We start from the raw sequence: 12,892 nt of genomic DNA on the forward strand, positions 1-12,892 counted from the left end.
AGAACTTGAAAATAACATTTAACGCAGCACAGTACTTAAACAAAATGGCTCGGTTGAGAGCTGCATATGTGGGACTGATTGGGGTAGATTGCAAGGGCGACTCCAAAATATAATATTATCATATTTTATCTATATCTTAAATTATTGTACACAATTACAATTTCATTTTAGATTGCATTTTATTCCCATTTCATTTTAAATCGTATTTTATTCTGATTCCATTTTAAATTGTATTTTATCCAATAACATTTTTAAAATGTTTTCATCAAATTTTAGTAATAATTTGTTGCTGGAACTTTGCACTTTGATATGGCCCAAGTGTTAATCAATAAAAACGTATGACTTAGGTTGTAGGTACACTTAACTAAACGTGCTTAGTAGCTGCAGATTTATATTCCATGGGCCATTGGCTAAACTGTCAAAGTATGGGAATACGTGAAGATCAGTTATGCCAGGATAAAGATTTTATTATTATGTGGCTTAAAATTGCATTTGGTGAAGAAACAAGTGAAGAAAGTGGGATTATTATACTAAAATTCCAAATGACTAAAAATATTATTCTTCTGCAAGTGTGTGCAAGTCAGATGCTAAGAAGGCTTCTGTGGCTAATCACAATCTTTGGGTTATTAAGTTGGAACAAAATAAAGTATAAATGTTCACGATATTCACGCGCTTACCTGTGTAGAGTCTTTTTTTTTCTTCCTTTGTCTTCAGATCACTTGTGTTTGCACCAGAATTATTTCTGCAACATGTTAACTAAGGAGAAAAGTAATCGAAACATACTGGAGGTCAAATGCAGTTGCAACTATTAGCAACTTTTACAACCTCAGAACATAAACAAATAACCCACATTTTTTTTTTCAGAGAACAAGATGTAGAACTAAGTAATCTTTTCACCTGCACTTTGGTTCATTCATCTCCAGATAGGATTGCATGTTGCCAAGGAGAAAAAAGGTTTTTGCAGAAGAGCCCTGAAACTTCTCTGGCTGAGAAATGTCTGGCTGAGGAATTCTGGGAGTTGAAGTCCACAAGTCATAAAAGGGCCAAGTTTGAAGACCCCCTGAGATACACTGAACAGGGGAAGGGGGTCACCAAAATATCTTGGTTTAGCCACCGACCTGAACACATTCGTCATTAGGAAAAACAGATTAATTGTAAATACTGGATGTGGCCATAAAGGGAGGGGTTAAACCAGACTGCAGGCCACATAGTATTTAATTTTTAATTTTTTTAAAAAAATTGCCACCTCAAGTGGTAAGAAAATAGCTTTCCTCATAGTAAATTGTCTCACTTCTTCTTTTAACTACTTTTCTCAGCAGGGAAACACCAATGTTGAAAATACAATTCGCAAAAATGTATTTTTAAAGAAACGAAAGGATACTTTTATTTGTATACAACCTTTTCTGTCAAGTTTTTCTGGCTTGCTCTTGTTAACTCTTGGGCCCTATACTGTTCACTGGCATTTACTATGTGGCTTTTTTTTTGCAAATAATCAACTTTTTTAATGCCTCAAGTGCAGTATTTTAAATTAGAAATAAAGCTTCCAGAAGGGTCTGTTCCAATGCATTGGTTGCAGACACCAATTTTTAACCCTTCTAAATGTTTAAAATATTAAATGCAAAAAGCTCTGCAAGCATTGTTTGGGGGGGGGGAAAGGGGTCTAGTTGCAGAACCGGCCTTTTATAGCTCTGAATTTCGCTACAAAGTCTTTATAGCTCTGAATTTCGCTACAAAGTCAGCTAGGGTAGTCTACACGCATCTGAGAAGGAAATTTGGGGTTAAGAATACACTTTTTGGGGCGGGCCGCTCGTTAAAAACAGCAGCGCAAAAACCTTCCTTCGTCACAAAAGGAAATTTGAAAAAATAAAATAAAGATTTCACACTTCCGGGACTGCGCATGCGCTGTTTTTCCCGCCCTTTTCCCGCTCGGGTTTTCCCCCCTCCCCAGGTCCCGCCTCTTCCGCACGCGCAGAAAGAACAGGCGCTACTGAAACCAGCTTTCCCTTAAGAGTCTGACGCCTCTCCGCTACAACTTGGCGTCGTCGTCGTCGACGCATGCGCGTGACACGGCCGAGTGGGCCATACCACTCCTGGGTTTCTGTAAGGGGGGGGAGGAAGTGTACCCCAGACTTCAAATTACGTTCCTTTTGCGAAGAAAGAGAACGCGAGACACTTGGAAATGGAAATAAAACTAATAATAATAAAAATGGAACTATTCCTCCCCCCTCCGGAGCACATTTTCCCCTCGCGATGATAAAAAGCCTTCAGTGAGGCGTTCCCCCCCCCTCCCCAGCGTCTTGGCGTGGCTCGTCCTGGGACCCGCTTCGGTCCGCAGTCGCTGAGGGGGAAAAGAGGGCGCCGCCATTTTGTCGAGAGCGAGGAGAGTGGAGGCCTCAGCCGGGAGCTTGCCCAAGGTCCTCTCGCGGCCCAGTCGCAACCGATTCTGCCTTGTCCTTCCTAGGCTTCGCGCCAACGGTGAGTCCAGGGCTTGGAAGGACGAGGCGGCTCGGGGCAGGGGGTCGCCCGGGGAGGCAAGGCCGGCCCGTCAGGCGGAGGCTGCGCTGACTGAAACCCCGCCGGGCCCCGATGGCGGCTATGGGCCTTCCTCTCGCGCTCTTCCCCAGCTGGGAGGCTTCCATGTTTTGAGGGAAATAACAGTTTCCACCATTTAGCCAGCGAGGCCTTCTTTTCGCAAAAGGCGCCTTCCAGGTCGCGCTGGCTGCGCCACCCACCCCCCCCGCTTGAGAGGAATGGAGGCTGATGGGACTTGTAGTTCAAAGGAGGTGGTGGTCTTGGATCAGAGCCAAACGAGGCTTGCCCCCCCCCCCAGTTCTGGGCCTTTGCTCCTTTATTTCAAGTACTTTTCAACCTTCTTCTTTCAACCTGTCTTCTTTCCCCGCCGCTGATTTTGAAAACCTAAATAAAGGTCGGACTAAGAACTTGGATGGGGGACCACTAGGAAATCCTAGGGCTGTCAGTTCGGCTGAGAAGTTACAACAACAACAAAAAACAAAACGCATCCTCTCTAAAGAAGGCAGTAGACGAATCACTTCCTGTATTGTGTCAAGACAATTCCGTGGATATTAGAAGGGAAGCGATGAGAAGTCAAGGAAACTAAATTTCTAAATTACTGAGTTTCCACCTTTTGATAGGCCAGTTGGAAATTAATTAATTAATTGATTAATGGGGCTTATATGCCGCCCTATCTCCCGAAGGACTCAGAGCGGCTAACAACAATAACGTACAATAAATACAGAAGTTAAGATAAAATTAAAATTAAAGGCCCCTGTACAATAAATAATTAAAATTAAAATAAATTAAAAATTAGTGTTAAAAAATTAAAAATAATTAAAATCCCTGTCAGTCCAGGTACAAATACTTCTAAATTACTGAGTTACCTCCTTTTGATAGGAAAAAGGGAGGATTTTTTTTTGGGCGTAATTATTTCCGAGAATAATCTAGTTTCCAGGGTACTTTTTTTTATGGGTAATTTTCTCCCAGGGTGGCTACATTTGTAGCTGGTTTGTATCCTTATAGTGTGTGTTTACAGTTGTAAACAACAACAACAAAAGGCGTTTTGCAAGACAATCCATTTGCAACAGAAATTGAATTTCTATTAGATCCCGCAATTCAGTTGTTCAAAAGTTGTGCGCTTGCCCTCCAGTAAGAACTCGGTAAGTGTCCTGTTAGGGGCAACCAGGTGGAAGGAAAATTAGCCCCGACATCCCAGAATGATAGCTGAGTCAATTCAAGAAAATACATACATTCTATACTATTATCATCTTCATTCCATTGGTACTGGTAGTGACCGTTTTTTATTTCAAAGCAGTCCTCTTTGAAACAAATGAGTCATAAGTCCCCAGTTGTGGGTTCTTTGAACTATGTGACCGGAATAAGCTTTACTCAACTTTCCATTTGTGATGCTAATGCTATATTGCTAATGAAACTCTTTTAAGAAGGGGAAATAGGTTTTTAATGCATATTTTAGAGTCAGAAACAGTTTCAGTACAACTTTCAACAGCTCATTTAGTGACTGTTCAAAGGTACAGCGGCACTGGGGGGAAAAATTGTAAGTTGTGGAGGTTTTTCACAGTTTTATGACCATTGCAGCATCCTCATGATCGTGTGATCCAAATTCAGCTGTTGGGCAACTGACTCATATTTATGACAGTTGCAGATCATCTTTTGCGATGTTCTGACAAGCAAGATCAATGGGGAAGCCTTAACCGTGTTACTAACTTAATAGTTGCAGTGATTCACTCAGCTCTGAGAAGAAAGGTTGTAAAATGGAACAAAATTCATTTAACAACAGAAATTTTGGACTCCATGGTGGTCATATGTCGAGGGACTACTTGTATGCCTATTCCTCGTTTTGTGTAAGGTTTTTACTTTCTGTAGTATTGCATGTTAAAAAGTTTACTTCTTTAAAGATTTTATATTTAATTTTTCTGCGTAGTTACTACTGTGGCAGCTTATAGATCAGTTAAAAACAAGATGGGTGTTGTTTTAATTATGCATTTATCCATATCCAAACATATTTTCTCTTTGAGAGTATGCAACATTATCAGTTTATAATGTGAAAATACAAGATAAAGAGGAATAAGTCATAATACTTTACTATTTTGTGTAAGAGAGGGACCAATTTTGGTGTTGCGGTATATACAGAAATTGCTGTTTGTTTTACTGTGTTCAGTTGAACAGGAAAACCAAAGGATATACTATAGTCAAAAATTGCTAGTGTCTTGCTGAGCTGGTGGAATTGATTTGCTGATCACCCTTTTACTAAATAGCTGGCTGACGGGTGTCAGTTTGGCAAGATGGCAGCTACTTTATAATTAGACTTAACTGGAATGTGTCGTGTAAGGCTTTCAAGGTAGCATGTAAATTATAAACCAAGCATCTGAATGGCTACTGTTGGAATTAAAATGGTAGTTGGTACTATATTATTTAAATGGAGTGATTTTGTATGCCAAATGTCAATGTTAAAAATACAGTGTGCATTTTAAAATACAGTAAAATACAATATGCGTTCATTGTTCTTTCTTTCTGAATTTAAGGACTGTAAGGAAGACACATTAACCTCTTGTCTCCCATCTTCCCAAATGCTATTAAGGTAAAAATAAGATGTGTGTAAAATAGGAAGGTACTCTGTACTGAGGCAGACTCAGTTTAATATTGTCCATTCTGATTGTAAGTGGATCTTTAGGTTCTTAAAAGGTTTTCAGTGTCCTGTGTATTTCCACTAGAGACTGAAATTACAGCCTTTACCACGCAAAGCATGCTCTCTATTATTTTAGTTACAATCTGTCCTTTTTCAATTCAAGTTCTGTCAAACAGTAGTTAGATTCTGCCATAAACCAAAGCACTGGTTATTTTTGCTTATAAATTGCATGTTGCTTTTTTATTCATCTCTTTTTTTTTTTTACCCTTCAGTAACATCACGGCGGAGATGTCGGAATACATCCGAGTTACAGAAGATGAGAATGAGGAACCCATTGAGATCCCTTCAGAGGATGATGGGACTGTGTTACTCTCCACAGTTACTGCTCAGTTCCCAGGGGCGTGTGGTCTGCGTTACAGAAACCCCGTGTCTCAGTGTATGAGAGGAGTCCGATTAGTGGAAGGAATTCTTCATGCACCAGATAATGGCTGGGGAAATTTGGTATACGTGGTGAATTATCCCAAAGGTGTGTGTTTAAAATTATTATGTTCTTTAAAAAAAAAAAGCTGCTTATCGACTATAACAATACATAGTTGGAAATAAAATCAATTATTCTTTTAAATAATTGGAAACGGAAACCACAGTAGTAGTGTTCCATCTAACAGCATATGCCTTCACATTATGAGATTATATAAATATGGTTACTGAGGCCCCACTTACTGACATCTAACTAAATACTCATTACAGATTTTATGGGCATAAAAACTTATAATAATAATAATAATAATAAACCTTTATTGTCAAAGTACAACATGTGTACATTGAGATTAGCTGAGCCTCCCCCTGTGCTCTCTCCCCCCAACACACAGTGACAACAAACCCTCCATCCCACCACACTATGTGAGCCAACTACACCACACACCGGCCTCCCAAGTCAACTCTGCATAAGATTACATCCCATTCAAAAGCCTAACAGCCCACGGATAAAAGCTGTTCTTCAGCCTGTTGGTACGGCTGGATACACTCCTATATCTCCTACCGGATGGTAGGAGAGTAAAGAGATACCGTCCAGGGTGTGAGTCATCCCTGAGAATCTTCCTCACTCTTCCAAGGCAACGAGCCCTGGCGATGTCATTTCCCAGTTATTACACATGTTGAACGTAACGTTGAACATTACACATTTTGAAACATTACGTTTCATATTGAGCGTAATCTTGTCCGGAGTAACAGGGCTTTGATGTGCACAGCTCTAAAATTAACTTGATTTTTAATAATATGTAACAAATAACCTTGGGGACGATTCAACAATTAAAAAACCCCGCCAAATCCAATTTAAAGGTCTGACTGCACAAACGATCATAGTTTGTTGAAAGTATAGGCTGCCCAGCCTCCAGCAACTTTGGGGGTCTTCCGTTGCGATTAATGTAAATCTGTTTTTGTGTCCACGGCGGTTTCTTAGACAACAAGAGGAAAATGGATGAAACGGATGCTTCGTCAGCCGTTAAAGTGAAACGAGCAGTGCAGAAAACCTCCGATCTGATAGTTTTGGGTCTCCCATGGAAAACAACGGAGCAAGACCTGAAGGAATATTTCAGCACATTTGGAGAAGTTCTCATGGTGCAGGTATTTGGCGCAATTAATAATAATAAGAAGAATTAAGTTGGAAGGGACCTTGGAGGTCATCTAGTCCAACCCCCCCCCCTCAGGCAGGAAACCCTATACCATTTCGGACAAATGGCTGTCCAGTCTCTTCTTAAAAACTTCCAGTGTTGGAGCATTCACCACTTCTGGAGGCAGGTTGTTCCACTGGTTAATTGTTCTGACTGTCAGGAAGTTTCTCCTTAGTCCTAGGAACGTTAGAATGAAAATTTAGTTTAGCTGGAGAAGGGACTCAGATGGAGCCCCCTCCCAGCGGGGAAGGCCTGTCCCTCCTCCCTCCGGGCCAGATGGAACAGCCGTTTTGAGGGAGAGGGAGCCGATCTGCTTTTGCAGCTTTTCATCAGAGACCATAGCGCAGGATGAAGGCTTCAGCTGAGGGACAGAACGTTAGCATGTTTCTCTTATTACGTATTTCAAATTTACTTTAGGAATGAGGTGAATAAAGCGACCTAATGCTGTTCTGGTCCTATAATTCCCCCCCCTTCTTTAAATCTAGGTGAAGAAGGACATCAAAACTGGCCACTCAAAGGGGTTTGGCTTTGTGAGATTTACCGACTACGAAACCCAAGTGAAAGTCATGTCCCAGCGTCACATGATCGATGGGAGATGGTGCGACTGCAAGCTCCCCAATTCTAAGGTACGTTCTGACACCTCTGGGCGTCGCGGATCGAATTGGGGGCCCAGGGATTCTGTTCTCCGAAACGAGAAGGACCAGAGTGGTCCAGGCATTCATGTGACGTGTCAGGGGTTTCGCGAGTGGAGCGAAGCCCTTCTTAGTTTTCCAATTTTCAAATTCCGTGTCGCATCACTTGAATTTTGGAAGGAACAACTTCAAAGTTTCCTTTCTCCCCTCCCTCCCTGTTGGCTAGTTGCTGCCTTATTATATTGGGGGCGGGGGGGGGGAGAAAAGCATTTATTGGTTATGGCCCCTATAGCTCTTTTCCTATATAATTAATATAAATCTTCTGCATTGGTACCAGCAAAGTCCAGATGAACCTTTGCGTAGCAGAAAGGTGTTTGTGGGCCGTTGCACTGACGACATGACCGCAGACGAGCTCCGTCAGTTTTTTTCACAATATGGAGAAGTGGTTGACGTCTTCATTCCCAAACCATTCAGAGCTTTTGCCTTCGTTACGTTTGCTGATGATCAGGTATTCACCCAGTGTTCTCTTCCCACCCACCCTCCCCGAGGAGCGTGCTCTGTTTTCCTTAAGCAGTTTTCATAACATTCGCATTTAATTTCATTGTGTGTGTCAAACGTGAATGCAGTTGGCTTTTGAATTACGGGGCACATAAATTGCATATATCCCTGTTAATACTTTATTCCTGTCAGCTGCCCAATCATTTTAAGAGGGGTGTTCATTCGGGAAAACTTGATCTAAAGTGTCTTCAGTATTACTGTGTAATTAGATGCTTCCATTTCATTGCCACTGTTTAAATAACAATGGGCCCAAAGCAAACCTTGCAAATAAACTTGGCTGTTAATCATTTTTGCCCTTGAGAATGAAGAGGGGGAAAAAAGAACAACTCTCAACTCTTTGTTTGCCTGGGAAGCTGATTAATCTTGCCACAGACGTCTGGGCCAGTGGCTACTTATAAATTTGTATGAAGCAGTGTTCCATTTCAAAACCAGCCGCCTAAGAACTATAATCGGGTTAATTGTGTGGGATGGGCTTCCTTTTAGAAGTGTCAGTGGAAGCTTTTGTGAGGAAATGGGTTTTTTTTGTTTGTTTCAGACTTGGAGCAGAATGAGCATGAAGTACAGCGCAAGTTAAATTAGTATTGCACACTCCTGGTGTTTCAGAAAAAGAGAGTAGTTTTCTGCTGTGGTGAGGGAATGCTAGGTAATCGTGGCTACTTCAGACAAGCCTAGATGTCCACTGCTGCTCCTGTAGTGCTTTTTTGTGCATCATTTGTCGTCTCGTCTCCCTCTGCTCAGCCCTCGTTCTTTGTTCCTTGCAGGTCGCCCAGTCCCTGTGTGGTGAGGACTTGATCATAAAAGGAATCAGCGTCCATATATCCAATGCTGAGCCTAAGCACAATAGCAGTAGACAACTAGAAAGAGGTGGAAGATTTGGTGGTAATCCAGGAGGCTTTGGGAATCAGGGTGGATTTCCTAACCGGGGGGGAGGCGGGGGGGGAGGCGGGTTGGGGAACAACCAGGGCAGTAACATGGGAGCCGGGATGAACTTTGGAGCCTTTAGCATCAACCCCGCCATGATGGCGGCCGCCCAAGCGGCACTGCAAAGCAGCTGGGGGATGATGGGCATGCTTGCCAGCCAGCAAAACCAGTCTGGTCCGTCAGGGAGCAACCAGCCACAGGGCAACATGCAGAGGGAGCAGAACCAAGGGTTTAGCTCCGGGAGCAATTCCTACGGAAGCTCGAACTCTGGGCCGGCGATAGGCTGGGGGTCCTCCAACACAGGCTCCAGCGGTGGGTTTAACGGCGGCTTTGGTTCTAGCATGGATTCCAAATCATCGGGATGGGGGATGTAGGCAAGGCTTATGTACTGACTCTGGTGGGAAATCAGTTTTTTTTTTTGTTTTGTTTTTCTAGAGCTCCTGGTAAGTATAATCTAAAATGCATATACTAAAAGTTAAAAAAAAACCAACCAAATCAAATTTGTTCAGTGTGTAGTATATTTCGATAATATTTTTGACACTTTTTTTTTTCTTTTGTAAGGGGGAAAAAAAAGATTAAATGAAGTTTTATAGGTTTTGTTACCATGAGTTGGAATACATGAGTTGGGATTAGTGAGTGGCTGAACGTGAACTGTGTCCCTGACTGGTAAACGGATGTGCTGGAATTTAAATAGGAATTTGTAAAAGAAAAAAGGATTTGATTCCTCGTTTCCTAGTCAGCTGAGATCTTAATGCATGTTTCAAAAAAAAAAATGGAAGCCATTTTTCAGAAAATGCATCCTATCCTTATTAATTTTTTTTCTTTTAAAATTTAATTTGATCCCCCCCGCCATAAGAATTTTTCTCTCTTTCTCTCCTTCCCCCTCCCCCAAATGTCCTGTGTGGAGAATGCAATGTTGGTGTCGGCTTTTTTTCCTTTTAACACTGTCTCCCTTCTCATACTAAAGTGCAGTATGGAGACCTCATTTAGTTCATCTCATTTCAAGTGTGTCTGGAAGAAGCACTTCATTGAAAAACAGTGCAGTTAAAAACAAAACAAAACACAAACACCTATACATAAATACATAAAAAAAAATATCTGCTTTAGGAATACTCCTGTCTCCATGCTTTCCTCATCCAAGACTCCATCACACTGCACATGCTGCGTCTTAAGATGGTGGGTGTTCCATTTTATCCGCTCCTCTTTTTATTTCATGGAGTCGTACTCAACGCTGTGAACGCAAGGCTGTGAGATGGAGACCAGAAGGCTTGCTTGAACTTCTGAAAACCTTGTGTGGGATTGGATTTTGTGGTGCCAAGGCATGTGAGGGCTTGGTATGTGCGAGAAAAAGAAGGCGCATGCGGAGAGAGACTTGGTGGTGCATTATGGGATTTTTTTTAAAAAAAACCATTTTTTTTTCTTGACGCAATGTCCCTCGATCCTGTGGCTTTGGTGAGAGAGTGTGCGGAGAGCGATGGCAGCAGACGTACGAATGTTTTCCTTGCATTCAAACGGACATCTGATCTGGAAGGACTTAAAAGGGGGGGGAGGGGGGAGGAGGGCGTTTTACTTAGTTAACCAAATTAGTTGGATGTGTTAAGTGAAACGAATATCTGTATTTTTTTTCCCTCCTTTATGTCAACTCTGCTGTGAATGCTGTATGGTGTGTGTTATTTTTTTGTTCAATGATCCTGTAAGTGTGGTAATGTGAACCGAAGGTGGGGCTTTTGATGGGAACATCCAGTTCTGTGTGTGTATTTTTTTTCCCTTTTTTTTTTCTCCCCAGCAGAGCTCACTTGCAAGCTTAGGTGTTCCCTTGCGGGTGGAAGTTTTTTTCTGTCTGTAAGATATCCATATGAATGCTGTTTGCTGAAGTTCTGTGTTTGGATGCTTTTTTATAAGATTTGTCAATGTAGGAAATTCTTAAATAAAACTGATTTAAGTAATACGTGTGTGTGTTTGACAGCCCCCAAGAGCAAAAGAGGTCCTAATTTTTAATTGGTGAAAAGTATCCTTTAGGGTAAAAAATTAAGTTTTTTAAAATGTGTTTTTTTTTTAGCTTTGCCTGCCTCATGTAGCAGAAACTCCAAAACTTTTAAGACCCAGCCTTATCTTCATACCTTTTGCGATAAACATCTGAAATGCAATTCTGTTACATGAAGTACTCCATCCCTGGTCAGCAGGCACCACTAATTTCCCGGGTGTAAGCAAAGATCCCAAATAACCCTTGAGTATCTATTATAGCATTGTGTTCTCAGGGCGTTCGGCCTTGCTGGGAATAGGATGCTATTAACCTCAGTTTCAATGTGGCGAACAGTTGGACAAAGTGTTGGCAAACATTTGGCTCTAAATGATAACAGTTACAGGCCTTTTACTGTTCCTTACTCGAGACACAACTTTCACTTGATAGCTAGTGGGAGCCGTCAGTTTGGTCCCGCTAAATGTATACATTTTAAAAGCCTCCTTTCGCTTCCCTGATTTTCTTTGCATTTCAGCCTAAAATCCTATTTTTTTTTTTTTAAGGACGTTGGTGTAGGTCTTAAAACTTATTTCCTGGGTGCTTATTTGTGGCATTGTTGTTCAATACTAAAACTGGTTTATTGCACCAGAGGATGGTTCTTGGGTGTAAAAACAGATCTGTGACTATTCCAAAGGACATACGGTCTTACATTGCATTAATCTTTACTTCACCTAAATCCGATCCATTGCCAAAATCTACCATCTGAATTTTGCATTTTAGCACTTGCATTAACACCAGCTACTGCTGCTGAGTAACACTTAATATGGTTTTCTCGGACCTCCCAAGGCTAAACTGTGTCATCCCAGGAAGAATCACGAGGGTAAGTTTGATACCTCACTAGCATGGCTTCGGTAATTTATTTTAGCTTGTATTTATAAAGCCCAAGGGCCACTTCTGAAGAGAAAGGGGGACCCATGCTGTGATCATTTTAGTGCTGCTTCAAGCACTCATGGCTCTAATGGGCCTTCCCTCCAATCCCTAAGCATCTTAAGAATTGTTTTCAAACATGATTCATATCGTTAATATTTTTTTCCCCCCGTTAGTGTTGAAAGTTGAGTTTTAATAAAACAGAATTCTCATAACTTGATTGTCTGGAGTCTTTGTTTTTAACTTCTGTAGCACTTGTACGTATTGTGCTAATGCAATTTCGAGAAGGAAATAAGGGAACGCAGCCGGTTTACCACTGCTAGAAGGATTATCTTGCTAATGAGCTTCATTTAGTAATAAGCAGCGTTGTAATTTTAACACCGAGGCCCAATGAGCAAATGTGTGTTTCAGTTGCCTGCTGAGCATCTCTTAATTACTGAGACTTTGCTACTCAAATAGATGCGATGATGACAATTTCTTTTTCCAGTCCAGATGAGTGCGGGCGTGAATTAAATCTCGGAGCATTTTGAGACCAAACTGTTACAGCTGAATGAGCAGGGCCTCTGGGCTCTTGCCTTGTTCCTATGGGCTACGTAGGCCTGACACTCTCTCTGCCTCCTTCCCACCCCACCAGTTGTCAGTGATGTCTCTTTATGAAAAGATAATAGTACCTCCAACTCTCTGGTAGCTCGTAAAGGAATTCCTCGTTCGCTAGGTTGAGCTAATGTGAGATAAGCTTCAGTAAATGTAAATGCAAGGGGAGGGGGGGAGAGAAGCCCCAACGGAGTTAAAAATTTGAACTTTAAAATGGTAAGACTTTAAATTTGGTCTTTAAATATGGCAGGAAAAAACGGAGGGCTTTAATTAACCACACGGGGGGGGGGGAGGAAAACCCCAATAGATTTGGACTAGGCGATTTCTCTATGAACCTTTTTGATTTAAAACAGGCCGGGGTCATAATAATTGGGGCCCCTGTGGAATTTTCAGTTGAGGTTTTGTCATAAGAAACTCACAAAGAATCCACTCACCTCAGTGAAAAAGAACTAGTAGAACTAATCCGTGT

The 12,892-nt window shown here is 41.6% G+C and overlaps 1 protein-coding gene across 3 annotated transcripts; it reads left to right on the plus strand.

Moving 5' to 3' along the window:
• Positions 1-2,334: 2,334 nt before the first annotated feature.
• TARDBP (TAR DNA binding protein) lies at positions 2,335-12,038 on the plus strand. 3 transcript variants are annotated; one of them, XR_014493987.1, is made up of 8 exons: positions 2,343-2,475; positions 5,058-5,113; positions 5,434-5,687; positions 6,621-6,784; positions 7,317-7,457; positions 7,801-7,971; positions 8,783-10,118; positions 11,683-12,038. XR_014493987.1 is itself a non-coding variant. In XM_083375540.1 (7 exons), the coding sequence occupies exons 2-7, from the start codon at positions 5,103-5,105 to the stop codon at positions 9,314-9,316; spliced, it is 1,275 nt and encodes a 424-aa protein (XP_083231666.1). In that variant the 5' UTR covers positions 2,351-2,475; positions 5,058-5,102; the 3' UTR covers positions 9,317-10,888. The 3 variants fall into 3 exon arrangements, 2 of the variants coding, with proteins under 2 accessions (XP_083231665.1, XP_083231666.1); XM_083375540.1 differs by lacking the exon at positions 11,683-12,038 and having other exon boundaries at positions 2,351-2,475; positions 8,783-10,888; XM_083375539.1 differs by lacking the exons at positions 5,058-5,113; positions 11,683-12,038 and having other exon boundaries at positions 2,335-2,475; positions 8,783-10,888.
• Positions 12,039-12,892: the final 854 nt, after the last annotated feature.

Source organism: Vipera ursinii (assembly GCF_947247035.1).
Source record: "Vipera ursinii genome assembly, chromosome: 17".
NCBI classification, from domain to species: Eukaryota; Metazoa; Chordata; class Lepidosauria; order Squamata; family Viperidae; genus Vipera; species Vipera ursinii.

What these genes read in the sequence shown, in the direction of transcription:
- TARDBP (XM_083375540.1), top strand. An exon ending in CGTGGTGAATTATCCCAAAG is followed by an intron (nt 5,688 to 6,620) that starts GTGTGTGTTTAA and finishes GCGGTTTCTTAG; the next exon opens with ACAACAAGAGGAAAATGGAT. An exon ending in GAGAAGTTCTCATGGTGCAG is followed by an intron (nt 6,785 to 7,316) that starts GTATTTGGCGCA and finishes CTTTAAATCTAG; the next exon opens with GTGAAGAAGGACATCAAAAC.